The sequence below is a fragment of the Cariama cristata genome, unplaced genomic scaffold, assembly GCF_000690535.1.
Source record: "Cariama cristata isolate BGI_N322 unplaced genomic scaffold, ASM69053v1 scaffold14953, whole genome shotgun sequence".
Taxonomy (NCBI): Eukaryota; Metazoa; Chordata; class Aves; order Cariamiformes; family Cariamidae; genus Cariama; species Cariama cristata.
The window spans coordinates 54,713-68,048 of record NW_009607945.1 but is presented as its reverse complement, the minus strand read 5'-3'; the positions used below and the strand labels follow the sequence as shown (position 1 = coordinate 68,048).

The window sequence follows — 13,336 nt, the reverse complement described above, 5'->3', positions numbered from 1 at the left end:
GACCCTGACACAGCTTTGTAATAGGGAACAAAATCCAGCCTCTGGCATCTGACACAGGGATTTTGGGCTGCAAAACTTGAAGAACTGGTTGCAAAATGAAAAAAAAAAAAAAGTATAGACTTTCTGCAATCCACTTCAAAATACTTAAGCAGCTTTGATTTTACAGGGTTTCAAATTAATAATTTTCTGTTGTTTTAACTGTTTCTTACAAGAAGTTGTTCTGTTTTGTTTTAAATAGTTTTGAATTCTTCCTAACCCCATCACCCCCAAAAATCTTTATTCTTGGCTTAGTCTTCAGAAAAGTGTAGGAAGTTACTCAAGAAATAGCAATGACCAAGCAACTGGAGGTCAGACATTTTACCAGGTTTCTACAGCTCGAGAAGCTCCTGCGTGTCATCGTGCACAGCCCGTTCCTGTGCCACACTTGTCCTGGTTCAGCCGACACATGGTAACTCAGCAAACTGTGGGAGCTTGCTTGTGCCAAGGTACTGCTCACACATGACACTACCCTTCAGAAAGATTTGGTTTCCAAAGGAGAAAAGCAGTAAAAATGCTGTGATGTCAAATATTAAAAAAGCACAAATAGCCACCAGGCACATTTCCATATTAACGCCAGTGCCAATAAAGTCAGGCAGTGATAAGGTCACTGCAAAATGCCACCCTTGGATGTCACAACAGTCACAGAGTCCATAAGCAAAGCAGGACACAGGACAGCAGAGGGGAGAAAACCTTGTGGTATGATTAAACTATAAGATTCAGGGGCTGTAGAAACCCTAAGAAGGAATCCTGCCTCCAAGAGCTGTTAGCCCAGTCAAGAAAAGATGTATATAACAAACATGATCCTGGAGATCTTTTGTGCACCTGGGTGACCCTGATTAAGTGGGCTTTAAATGACTTTTATAGTAGGAATAAAGCAAAGAAAAAGGTCTCTGGGTTTTACTGAAAAGGGAAATTTTCATAATAGTTAGACATTCCCTCTAAGAGTTAGGATAAGCTCTTAATGTTTTAATACTTTTATGAAGGATTTTGCAAAATGGCTGCAATCACATTATATAAATATTTAGAGGAGTGCCTGGTGCCATTATTTCCATGGCTTGGAAAGCCTTTGCACTTCAGCCATTCATTTTATGGAAGTAAAAGTACTTTTGAGATCTGTTTGAGAGAGTAGTATAGGCTTTGCATACATTTTACATAGCATTTTAGTAAAAGGTTCAGACACAAGTCCTTGGGTTTAAAGCTTGTGGCTGAAACTTTTATTGACAGAAATCTGTGAATAATATCATCAAGAAGTAGCTGTTACCTGAAAGCGTAAGGACTAGCAGTCCTTTTGTTTAATCGGTGCATGCCTAGCATGATTGTTGGCATCACAGTGTTATTTTCATGGTCAAGCCCTTCTCCTCCCTTTATCCTTTCTATAGAGAACTGAACACTGTGATATGAGACCTCCCCACGATGCCTGGCCCACCAGAAAGTTGCTCTCCCCTCTTGCTTCCCACTGCTTTTGTGTAATACAGGGCTGGGGCTGTCCTCTCTTCATTTCCAAAGACGACATTCAGTGCCATGCCACTTACTTTGCCTCTGAAAGCCCAACAACTTTGATGCCTGTCATCTCATCGATGCAGTGAGGCAGCTTCTACCATCATTTTGCACAGAAGTCTTGTTTCACTTTTTTTCAGAGGATGTGGTTACACCTCTGGTGTCCTACGATGTCCTCCGAGTCCTGGTATTTGTGCACACAGATAATAAGATGAGAGCTTGAGATATAATGAATCGAAGGAAAGAGGGTAACAGAGGAGAAACTGAGAAGCTGGCCTCCCAGGGTGACCATTAGACAGGGGCATTGGTTTCTTCAAGAGATTTATAATGTTCCTGTCAGTTTTTCAGCCATCAGTCTCTTTCTGTGGCTCCTGTAACTGTGCTTACGGTAGTCAGGAAGATCTACTGCTTTTACCTATATAGGGTAAGGTAAAATAGAATTTTTCATTTGGGGTCTCATTCTGATTTGCAAGCTGGGGATTTTTTCCCCTCTCTATGTAAATTTTCCACAAAAGGAAGATGCCTGTAGTAGGAATTAATAGGAGACAAGCTGCCTGAACAGGAGCAAGCATCCAACTCTCCTCTGTCTTATGCTGGGATCTGTGTATCTGAACTTCCCACGAGCAACGTGAGCTTCTTCCTGATGAAATGCAGGATAAATGTCCTCTGAGCCTTTCACATGAAAGGCAGCAGATGGGGGAACAACCTGTACATTTCCTCCAGTGCTGCTTGTTATGAATGCAGCTAAAGCCCTGCCTGACGTGTAACGTCAGCTGTAATGTCTGCTTGTAGGTCTCTAGCATCTTCTTTCTAGAGTGGCACCCAGTTGGTGAAATATCTCCTTTGGTCCCAGCAGGCCAAGCCCTAGCAGAGGAGGTGGTAGGAGAACTGCAAGCTTGGTTTAGGCTCATCTCTGCTATTCAGCATAAATCAGTCCTAAGCATAAGACTGCCTTTAATATAGGGATCCTGTAGCCTGGCTTCACAAATACATTAAATCCTTCTCTTAAGCACTAATAATACTTAATAAAAGTTTTATGAGCAATGTACATTTTAGACTAAATTTTCATATCCATTTTCATTTTAAAAAGAACATCAAGGAGCAAATATATTCATGCCAGAACAAAGTAATTTAGTAGAGTCACAAAAACGGCACAAGCCACCTCTGAAATAGTAAGAGAGCATTGATTAGGAAAAGCAACCAATGGGGATGGGATTCAAAAACTTAATTCACCATGAAGGACTTGAAAGGGAAGAAATTCCCACATGCCAGCTAAGCATATTCCTCTGCCTGGAGGGGTGAAAAAGAGCCTGGCTTCATAGTGCTGCCCTGTGTAGCCTTCTGGAGCTATATGACTGAACAGCTCTCTATAGGTGCTGACCTGGAGGAGGTACCTTTTTCTTCAGAGACTCTTAGAGAATTGCTTAGGACCAGCATTAGCCCATGTCTGTATAGATGGGAGTACCCATGGGTGTCAGGGAGCAAATGGAGCTGCCATCAGAACCAAGTCCTTGAGTGGGATCAATTTGCCAAAGTGTTGACATCTAAGTGCGATTTCAGACAGCCTAGGGCAGCCCCCCTTTCCAGCCCTCCTTCGGGAGAGTGACCCACTGCTAGCCCAGTGCAGGTGTTTTGGATACCCATGGCATCTGAAAAGGCACCAGGTGCCTTCACTGAGCAACCAAGTTACTGCCCTCCTGACAATCAAAAAAAGAGTCTTTTTGTTTTCGGTCTGCTGTTGCCAGCACTCTGTAGTGGCTGCTTTATTATGCTTAAAATGTTGTCCTGCTGTGCTCCTCACTTCAGATTTCTGTGCCCATCTGTTGACTGTTTTCTCTCTGGGACAAGGAACAGTTGGAAACTACTTATAAATTGTGTTGAGATTCACTCAATAGTTCCCAGGGGGACACACAGAGGGGAAAGGAACCTCTTTTTCCTCTTGCTGTACAAGCCAGGGTGTGTTACAGAATTGGTTGCTTCAGTGTTTGGGCAAAATGCAATGTGCCAGTCTTATATCGCCTGCAGATACAAGGCAGCAACGTGAACCTCTCCCCTAACCATCGGGCTGCCGAGTAGCCTGTGGTGAGCATCACTCGGTTCCTCTTGTTGGAGCCATAGGAGACCGGGAATCCTGAGAGGGAATGATGCCGATCTGGTGGGCAGGGCTGTGTGGGAGATAGATAGGGGATTTCCAGGCTGATTTTTAAAAGATATATAATAATTCATAAACGTTTACTTGTTTGGGGGCAAAAGAAGGTGTATTTCCTTTGAATAATTGAGTCTATTGAGTGGAATGGTTCAAGGGCTGTTGTCTTTTTTGTCTTTAAAAGAACATGCAAGGGACTTTCTGCAGGTATAAATTACTTGCTCCTAAGGCAGGTGGGGGCTTGTAGTGGACAGTTTTGCTAGCAATGTGTGAATCCCACTTGCACTTTGTTGGCAGGGACTCCGCAGGGCTAAGAGGATGGAACACGCTGTTGTGTTTAAAGTAATCATAGACTTGGAGAAATGGAGCTGGAAGTGGCCTCCAGAATGTGCCCTCCTCCAGTGAAGGTTGAGGTTGTCTATAAACTGATCTGGATAGGTGTCTGCCTCGCTTGTCCTCAAAAGCTACCAGAAAATGGAGATTTCACACCCTCCTCAGGCAATTTATTCTACTGATTAACTAGCCTTACAGCCAGAACACTTTCCCTTGTATCTAACCTAAATCTCCTGTGCTGCAGTTTCAGCCCATTAGGTGCTGTTGTATTCCCTGTGGATGGGATGATCACTTTATTACTTCGGTCTTTGCAGCAGTTCTTTAGATACCTGGCAGTGCTGTCGTTAACCTGTGCCCCCAGACATTCCCTCAAAACTAAACACTCCTGGTTCACTCTAACCATCCCCGCCATTTTTCAGAGCTCCTGACTTTTCTTGCTTCTCAGACGTGAGTTTTAGTTCATCCCCACCCTTCCCAAAGTGTAGTATTCAGGCATGGAATCGGAGACACCATTCCATCTGAATCATTGTGAGGATTGCGTATCTGCTGAAGCTACAGATACCCATTTAGTTTAATCCGTTTTCAGAGGAGATGTGTAACCTGGAGTCATCATAGAGTCATGGAATCATGTAGGTTGGAAAGGACCTTTAAGATCGTCGAGTCCAACCATAAATGATGTAAATGATCAAAAAAACTCATCATGATGTAAGGAGATTAAAAAAAAAAGGAAGAAGAAAAAAAAGGACAGGTCACAACAAGAAACAGGAACCAGACACTTGGTGTTGAACAAATAAACACTTCTCAGTGCTTTTCTATTCATGTTTTCTTTCCATTTGAAATTTTTAGACTGTAGAATCACTGGTGAATTTTTAGATGTATTTTTCAAGAACCCTTATAAACAGGAACTATTTCAAAATATGATGGCAGTTAAAAAAACTATGACTTTTGATGTCTAAAATAAGGGATCATTATCAAATTTCTTATATGATGTGCACTTATGTTGAAGAGAAGACCATCTGGCTAATGGAAAACATCAAACCTTTCACTTTGACTCTCTGAATGTTTCCATAGAGGTTTAAATAATAGCATTAATAAAGGTGTGAACCTTCTCATTCTCACACAGAGATGCTCACTTGATGCCTTTGTGTCTTGCAGGAATCTTCTTTATGTCTATCCTCAGAGCCTTAACTTTGCCAACCGCCAAGGATCTGCCAGGAATATCACTGTAAAAGTGCAGTTCATGTACGGAGAGGACCCAAGCAATGCTATGCCGGTGAGGGAAGTACTTTGTACTCCGTGTGAATGCTGCATGCCAATACGGCAGAGTACACGTTGCAGTCGTAAAATCCCTGTGTTAAAGAAGACCTCGCTGAAATACATTTCAGAATAACAAGTTCAGAGAAATAAAAAATTACAGTATTTCAGAACAAAGAATACATTTGTATGGAGTTTGCAAAATAACAATTAGTAGCTAGTATTTTAACCTGAGATGTTTGCAATGGACACCCTTGTGTTTGGAATAACATCTTTGCTTCCATGCCAAAAAAATGAAAGGTGATAGTTATACTTGTGTTCAGGGCCAGAAGTGATCAGCACTCGGGGAAGATCTGCACAGGGGTGGTTGCATTGATCAGTTCTTCAGCCATATCTGTGCGCATGTGTAACTGGGATTGTTAAAACTGTGAACTCTTCAGTGACAAAGTAAAACGTTGCATATAAGTGAAGGGGCACCTAACAAGCAGATGTAACTGTACACAGCTGCACAGACTCGTGAATGGAGCTGTAAATGTCTCTGTGGGATAATGGAACAAATTCTTGGCGCAGTTTTATAGGGGGATTTCTGTGTTTTTTTCTTTTTTTGCAGGTCATCTTTGGCAAATCTAGCTGTCCTGAATTTTCCAAAGAAGCATACACAGCTGTAGTGTATCACAACAGGTAAAACACATGACAGCTTGTGAAAGGACGTGGCCCCAGATGGATAGTATGATTCCACCCAAAGTTTTACCAGTGTGAAAGTGGAGTAACTCACCAGTGACTCTGGCTCAGTGTTAATTATTTAACAATGACTATCTGCTTAGCACTCAGAACAACTGCAGTGTCAGTTGATACCGTCGTTAAGTTTCGTGATGACTAAGAGCCAGAGTCTTTGTTTGCTCTGGTACAAACCAGCATTGTGTCAGGGGCTGTGACCCTGAGCACGTAGTCCAGCTCAGCGGATGTGGTCGGTACAAGCTTTAGGTTAGGAGTCATGAAGATTTACGTTGTAAACTCATGTTAGCATGTGCTTCGTTATTTTGGTGAAGCCTTTTAGACTTTAGTTCCAAATTGGAAATACTTCGTCTTGAAAATAATTTCATTGCAGCTGGGGTAAGAAGTGCTGAATCTGGCCTTAACATGCTGATAGTCTTTGTAGCTGTACCAGGGAGAGATGTACTGGGGAGAGAATCCTGTCCTGCAGGTTGGGGGTTGTGGCAGTCTCCACCTTGAAACAAGAGTTTATTGCTCGTGGGGAGCAGTGCAGTTCAGAGTGCCTGTGTGAGAAGGAGGCTGCCATTTTCATTTTTTTATGGACTGTAACTGCATGTGATATTTTTGCAGCCCTTGGTGATGAGAAAGTGAAGCTTTAAACCCTTGGGATAGTCCACATACTTCCTTCCATCCAGATGCTTTAACTCAAACGATTTGGTCTTGAACATAAGATAGTAAACCACAGTGTTTGTATTGATGACTCAGTTGAGGGTCTGGTCTCTGTGCAGATCGCCTGATTTTCATGAGGAAATCAAGATTAAGCTTCCAGCCACTCTAACCGACCACCACCACCTGCTTTTTACTTTCTACCATGTCAGTTGCCAACAAAAACAAAACACTCCCCTGGAGACTCCAGTCGGATACACGGTGAGTGTCTTTCAGTCTTCGTGTTTTTCAGCACAGGATATATTCATAATGCATTTGTTTGCAATTTGTTTAGCATCACTGTCAACTCATACACCATTGTAGAATTTGAGAATTTGACAGTCAAGCCTGCAAAGTTCAAGAAAGCCATAAGAAGTGTTTTTTTGTTTTTTCTTTTGTTAATTCCTTCTTAAAGTGGATACCAATGCTTCAAAATGGACGGTTAAAGACTGGTCAGTTCTGCTTACCTGTTTCATTGGAAAAACCACCACAGGCTTATTCAGTGCTTTCTCCAGAGGTGAGTTGTTCTTCGTTCTGAAAATCAGCACGAGAATACTTCTGTTAAAAAGTGAGAGAATGTATGTGTACATATATGTGTGTTTACGCGCGCATGTGTATTTGTAACTCGTAGGTTATTTATTTCTTAAATACTGTTAAGTTTAGACAGATGTGTGTGTTCGTGTGTGGGCACGTATGTGTGATCTGACGATAAAATTAAAAGAAATGGCAATTGTAATTGGAAAGTGCCTTAGCTCTGCTTTCTGTCACATCCCCGCTCATCTTTCTGCTAACCTGTAGGTACCACTCCCTGGGATGAAGTGGGTGGATAACCACAAAGGGGTTTTCAATGTAGAAGTTGTTGCTGTATCGTCCCTCCACACTCAGGTAAATGTTAAGAGCAGTCATTGTAATAAAAAGAGCTTGATAGCCTTTTGACAGTTGAAACACTGTCAAAGTTGATACTGTGAAGAGTATAATAATTACTTGTTGTGAAATTACGATCTCATTTTCAGTTGTGAGCCAGCAGACCTGTTATTCCACATTCTGCTGTGAGTATATTTGAGAAATTCTGCTTCAAAATGTGAGCAGTTTGGCCTTTATTCACAGGGGATGAATGGCCAACAGTGTTTTCAGACCTCAGACTGTTGTGTTTAATACAACAGCTCTAACATAAATCCAAGCATATGATGTTTTCTTGTTTTTCCTTTTCGTCTCTCCCTCTTTTGTTTCTCCATGTATTTTTCATCTGTCTTTCTTTGATCTGAAAAGAAAGATGACAATCATTTTGACTAATCATTTCAACTTCTGTTTTATTAATTCCTAGTATGTAATTTTGATGGTTTTTGTGTATTTTATTTGTGCTGTGAATAAAGTGCATTTTTGTCTGTGTTTCTAAGAATACACAGTCTGTGGGTCCTCTAGTTTTGCCCTGACAACTTCTGAACTGATTTCAGTTGAATTAGACATATGGGCAGAGCTCTCACAAGATGTTGAATTTCTGCCAATTTTGTGAGATTAAATGGTCAGATAGAAGAATGAAGGAGAGAATCCATCCATGAGGTACAAATCCATAGAAAGTGAAGTTACTTTTGGAGCTTCTTCCTGATTATTGGTTTTTTTGCTTGTCTGTAGGACCCCTATCTTGACAAGTTCTTTGCGCTTGTCCATGCTCTGGATGAGCACATGTTCCCTGTGCGAATAGGAGACATGAGAATTATGGAAAACAACTTGGAAAATGAACTGAAGAGCAGCATTTCAGCTTTAAATTCCTCTCAACTGGAGCCGGTAGTGCGATTTCTTCATCTCCTGCTTGACAAACTGATTCTTCTGGTAGTAAGACCTCCTGTCATTGCAGGCCAAATAGGTATTTTATTTAAGTTTTATAGAGAATTGCATAGCTGAAAGTTTGACACTTCCAATTTTATCATATTTATGTAGAAATAAAAAAGTCCGTTTTTATGCTTTATTTTAGTGCCACTAATATACCATGTATCTTCCAAATAAAACTTGCTGGCATCCAGATCAGTAGTGATATACACAGGAGCAATATTTAATACAAGGTTTTCCAGGAATGACTAGTAACTTGGTGTCCAAGTTGAGACACCAGAAAAGGACCTGACTTTCATGAGTTGGACGCTCAGCATTTTCTTAGCACTGGAGCCTGTTAAGGTGTCTCCATACTGACATTCAGATACTAAGAATTTCAACCTTACTAATCACCTGGGAAAAATGAAGTAGGTAAGATAAGAAGATATAGACGCTGTATGTTCCTGTAGCTATTGGGGATCTGATACTGTCAGCATGAATAATCCCTCCTTTTGCTTCCTGTGATGGGCTGTGCTCTGGCAGTACAAAAACTCTCAAGTGGAAGTCAGGGTTAGATCCTTAGTATTGAAAATGGCAGTTGGGATTTTTTGTAGGAAACTTGAGTTTGGACATGATGCAATATAGTATCTAAGGCTACTTTAAAAATAGCAATCATTTATTCTAGAAAGGTTATCTTTCTGGGGAAGAATTTTGCTTGAATTTTTATTTTATATTTTAAAGCTCTTTCACTCTTTAAGTGTTCTGTATTGGTTTAATTTGTCTGTATGGAGCATTGAGGACGTTAGTGTCTAGTTTTTAAAAACCTAAGATTTCCAGTCTCCAGCTGCTGTCTGCTTCATCCCTAATTTGTTCAGAATATCTGCCTCAGTCCCTGTGTAGATTTCTTTTTCCAAAACAGAATGGAATTGTCTTTTGGGTACATTTTATGTTTTGGCTAAGGCTTAAATGGGGGAAATAATTAACTGAGAAAAGTATGATAAATATCCAAAGGATCTTATCCATCAGGTAAACAAGGACTTGATCTTGTTACCATTGCAGTTGATGACCAAAGTTGGGCTGATTCCAGAAATCAGGCCTAAATTCATTAAATCTGTTATTAGTAAAAGTGGAAGCTTATCAGTGCAACACCTGTCTTCCTGTCAAGCTGTTTATGAGACCTAGTTCAAATACCAGGTTCAGTGTTTCATGAGAAATGCTTGCCATACTCTAACAAGCTTCACCATTTATCCTTTAGAAGGTGGACGAAATGCACATTTAGGATTTGCTCATGGTACTGCTGCAGTCTGAAACAAACTCCTCACTTATTACTTTCAGTTAACCTGGGCCAAGCATCTTTTGAAGCGATGGCATCAATCATAAATAGACTTCACAAGAACTTGGATGGAAACCAGGACCAGCATGGCAGAAACAGCCTTCTTGCTTCCTATATTTATTATGTTTTTCGCCTACCAAATACCTATCCCAACTCGCCATCACCAGGTAGCTCTTTTTTTCATTTTATTTCAAGTTGCAGTTTGTTAAAAGCAAGCAGAAATTACTTGCTGGCAGGTGCTTTTGAGTTCCAACTGCATGGCTGGTTCCCTGCCAAGCCCTGCTATTAACTTTCTCTATGATCCAGTGTAGCCATTTACAAGATGAGTTTAATTACAGTTAGCTGTGTCTGAGATTTAACTATTTGATGATCTTAAATAACAGCGTCACCACTGAAAGACCACGAGGCTAAATTATGGCAAAATATTGGTTTTTTAGTTTTGCTTTCTGTAGCAAATTAGACAGATGTGGTACACTCTCGTTCCGTCATGTTTCCCAGTCTCCTTCACTAGCACTTTTGTACTTTTATCCAGTTCCAGCAAAAGTTGAAACACTGGCAAAGAAATGTGAAATACTTGAAAACACATGTCTAGAAACAGGAGGGAGACAAGCTAATTCCACCCCTGCTGAGAACAAGGGATATATCTGCATGGGGGAGGAGGTGGTGTGAATGACAGCCACAGAAAACTAGGCTTTGGAAGGACTCCTGTGCACAGTGCTTGCTTCTTGCATGGAGTGGAAAACCTCTGAGAGGTGTTGGGAAGGTTTTCTACTTAAAACTGTGCCTAGTCCTTTGGTGGTTTTCAAGTCAGATCTAGAAGACATCCCTTTAGCTAAAGACCTACCTCACACTGGCCGGCGAAATCCACACGGATCTTCCTGCTTCCCACAGATCAGTGGATAAAATAGCTTTTTAATCCCATCCCTTTCTCCCTGCTGCTTGCCTTGGAGAACCAGACAGGGAAAGGCACAGGGAGTATTTCCTTACAGGCCAGACCTACTGGTTATCCAGAGTTTGCTGCATGAGGCTGGTGTAAAGCGGCGTGGGATCAAGGCTCTGATTGATGGTCTAACAGGATGTTCTTTTGTACACCACCATAGGTCCCGGTGGCTTGGGGGGATCAGTGCACTATGCCACCATGGCTCGATCTGCTGTCCGACCGGCAAGCCTTAACTTGAAACGCTCACAGAGCCTCAGCTATTTCTGGGACCCCCACCTCACCAGATGATGAAGTTCGCTCAATCATTGGCAGTAAGGTATGCATGCACTGCTGAGGGTCTTACAGGAACATCAGCATCTTTTATTTAATCTTTGAAGAAATAATAGGGAAGTTTTTGTGATTTTTTTTTCCTATGAAAGGTATCCTTACTAATGGCCCCTTCTCAGACTTTTTCTGGCAGTTGCTGATAACACTACTGAAACTCCACTCCTTGAAGATAGTTGCTGATCTCTCTGACTTGTTGGAGACCATCCTGGCAGTGTTACTTCCACAAGTGTGGTGGCTAGGGGCAAGAGTCCTTCTGGACTTGTCTCCCCAGGACGAGTAGGACGAGAATGGTTTTACTACTTCACTTTTCACATGGCCAGCAGCCGTATCCTCTGACCAGCTCTGTTATGTCTCCCCAAACCTTGCATCCCCTACCTTACCACCCTGTGATCCCACTCTTACCTCCCAAACCAAATCTCTCTCTTCTCCTCTGCATTCAGCATTAACGGCTGCTCAGATGTTTTCTCTACTACTTATGTCCAGAGCAGGTATCTTGCACACAGCAGGAGTATTCCTAGTCCCTGCATGGGGCAGAGACGATTTCAGATGGTTAGTGAGTGAGCCGTAGTCCAGCCAGCTGAGCTGCAGTGTGAATTTATGGTGTGCTAACTCTGCACCCACACTGACTCCCCACACCTAAAAGTGACTTTCCAGTGTGGGCACACTGGTGCAGAGTGTCTGACGTGGCCTTACTTTGGCTCTACTTTCCAGTGTGGGCACACTGGTGCAGAGCATCTGACGTGGCCTTACTTTGGCTCATAAGGGCTCAGTATATGCATCTTCTGCAGAAGGGCATGTCCCTCTCTGGTGACGTCCAAGTACATAGGACTGCTACAGTCCCACTTTGAGCACTTCAGTTTTGTGCCTAAAATAGGTGGGATTATCCAGGGCAAATCTGCTGTGTTGGTAATTCCCTTTCCTGAGAGGGGTGCCTTAGCTTGTGTGGGGTTCTGTTTTTTAAATCTTCAAACTGTGATAATTTACACTAAGACAAGATGCTTTCCCACCTGTGACCCTTCCCTCTTCCAGCACAGATGAATTCCTGAGCCCTTTCAGAGGGCTGTTACATTTGATCCTTTGGAAGATCAGTGAGCAAGTTTGTTAATAAAGCCATCAGCCTGACCAGGCAGGCTTGACTCTGGTTGGCCCTGGGTTTTCTAAGAGCAAGAAAAGCATTGTTTCAGAAAGAGGTTACTAATTTTAAATGAATAACAACATAATTTGCTAACCAAATAAGAGGCTGAAGAAGTGTGCGTAGGCAAATCATTATTTCCTACATCAAAGATTGGACTTAGCAGTCTTAAAATATTTTGAAGACCACTTCAGTATCTTGCTAATTAAACAACTCTGACCTTTTGTGAAATGCCATAGGCACTAATGTGCATATGGAATTTACACAGGCTATCAGAAGTTTTAACACATGCTGGCTTAGTGAATAATGTCACAATACAAAATGAAGAGAGGTTTTCTTCTAGAGACGTTCTCCAGGCTTTAAAGAAAAACCTATTCTGTGAATAATTGTTGAGGAAGAAGTTTCCTTTAGGGTAGCCTGAGCATCAGAAGTTAAGCTCAGTCTGACTATACAGACTTGTGGTTGAATATGATTATTTCTGCTTGTTAATATTAAAAGACAAAAATAAGACATTTCTTGAGGTGTTGAAATGAGTAAAAGGGTGCAAAAATTGCTATTCTGTTTCTCCAAGTAATGGTTTAAGCACATATACCCAAATAGGGAACCTGCACTTCAAATTCTAATCTATCCTGGGAGGCTTTCTGCTTTAAAAAAACTCAAACAGTGTTTTGTTGTTTGATTGAAGTCTTTGGAGTCCAGTCCTGCATTGTTTTTCATTGTAACGTAAGATATTTACAGGTTTGGTAAATATGCTTTAAGTCTCCTCTTTATCAGCTTCTTACTTAATTTTGAAAATTTGCATAGTCATCTCCTTTACAGGATTTGGAGGACTTCTGTTTATTTTCATAACAGAGGAGGTTTTAGGTCTGCCACTTATTTTGCCTTCATTTGTGAATTGAGGCCATGTAAATTTTATTCCCTACTAAAGCAAATTTATTAAGTGTCTAAAAAGACCTGTGGCAAGATTTTACGCTTTAAGTGTTCCTGAAGTGTTGGAGATGTGCTGGGAAAAACAGAAAAGATTGTGGAGTTTCATTGCTCCGACAGTGGATTTTTACAAATGTGTGTTACATTCCTGCACAGATCCAGCTGCAGATTGAATCCCAGAGA

The 13,336-nt window shown here is 41.4% G+C and overlaps 1 protein-coding gene across 1 annotated transcript in view; it reads left to right on the top strand.

The window, feature by feature from the left end:
* The window catches only part of DOCK7 (dedicator of cytokinesis 7), a 106,763-nt gene that overhangs the window by 54,965 nt on the left and 38,462 nt on the right, over window positions 1-13,336 (top strand). The window contains 9 exon segments of the mRNA XM_009696952.1: window positions 5,171-5,288; window positions 5,880-5,950; window positions 6,772-6,910; window positions 7,104-7,205; window positions 7,487-7,573; window positions 8,321-8,552; window positions 9,830-9,994; window positions 10,928-11,024; window positions 11,026-11,083. Of these exon segments, the coding sequence (XP_009695254.1) occupies window positions 5,171-5,288; window positions 5,880-5,950; window positions 6,772-6,910; window positions 7,104-7,205; window positions 7,487-7,573; window positions 8,321-8,552; window positions 9,830-9,994; window positions 10,928-11,024; window positions 11,026-11,083 (1,069 nt within the window).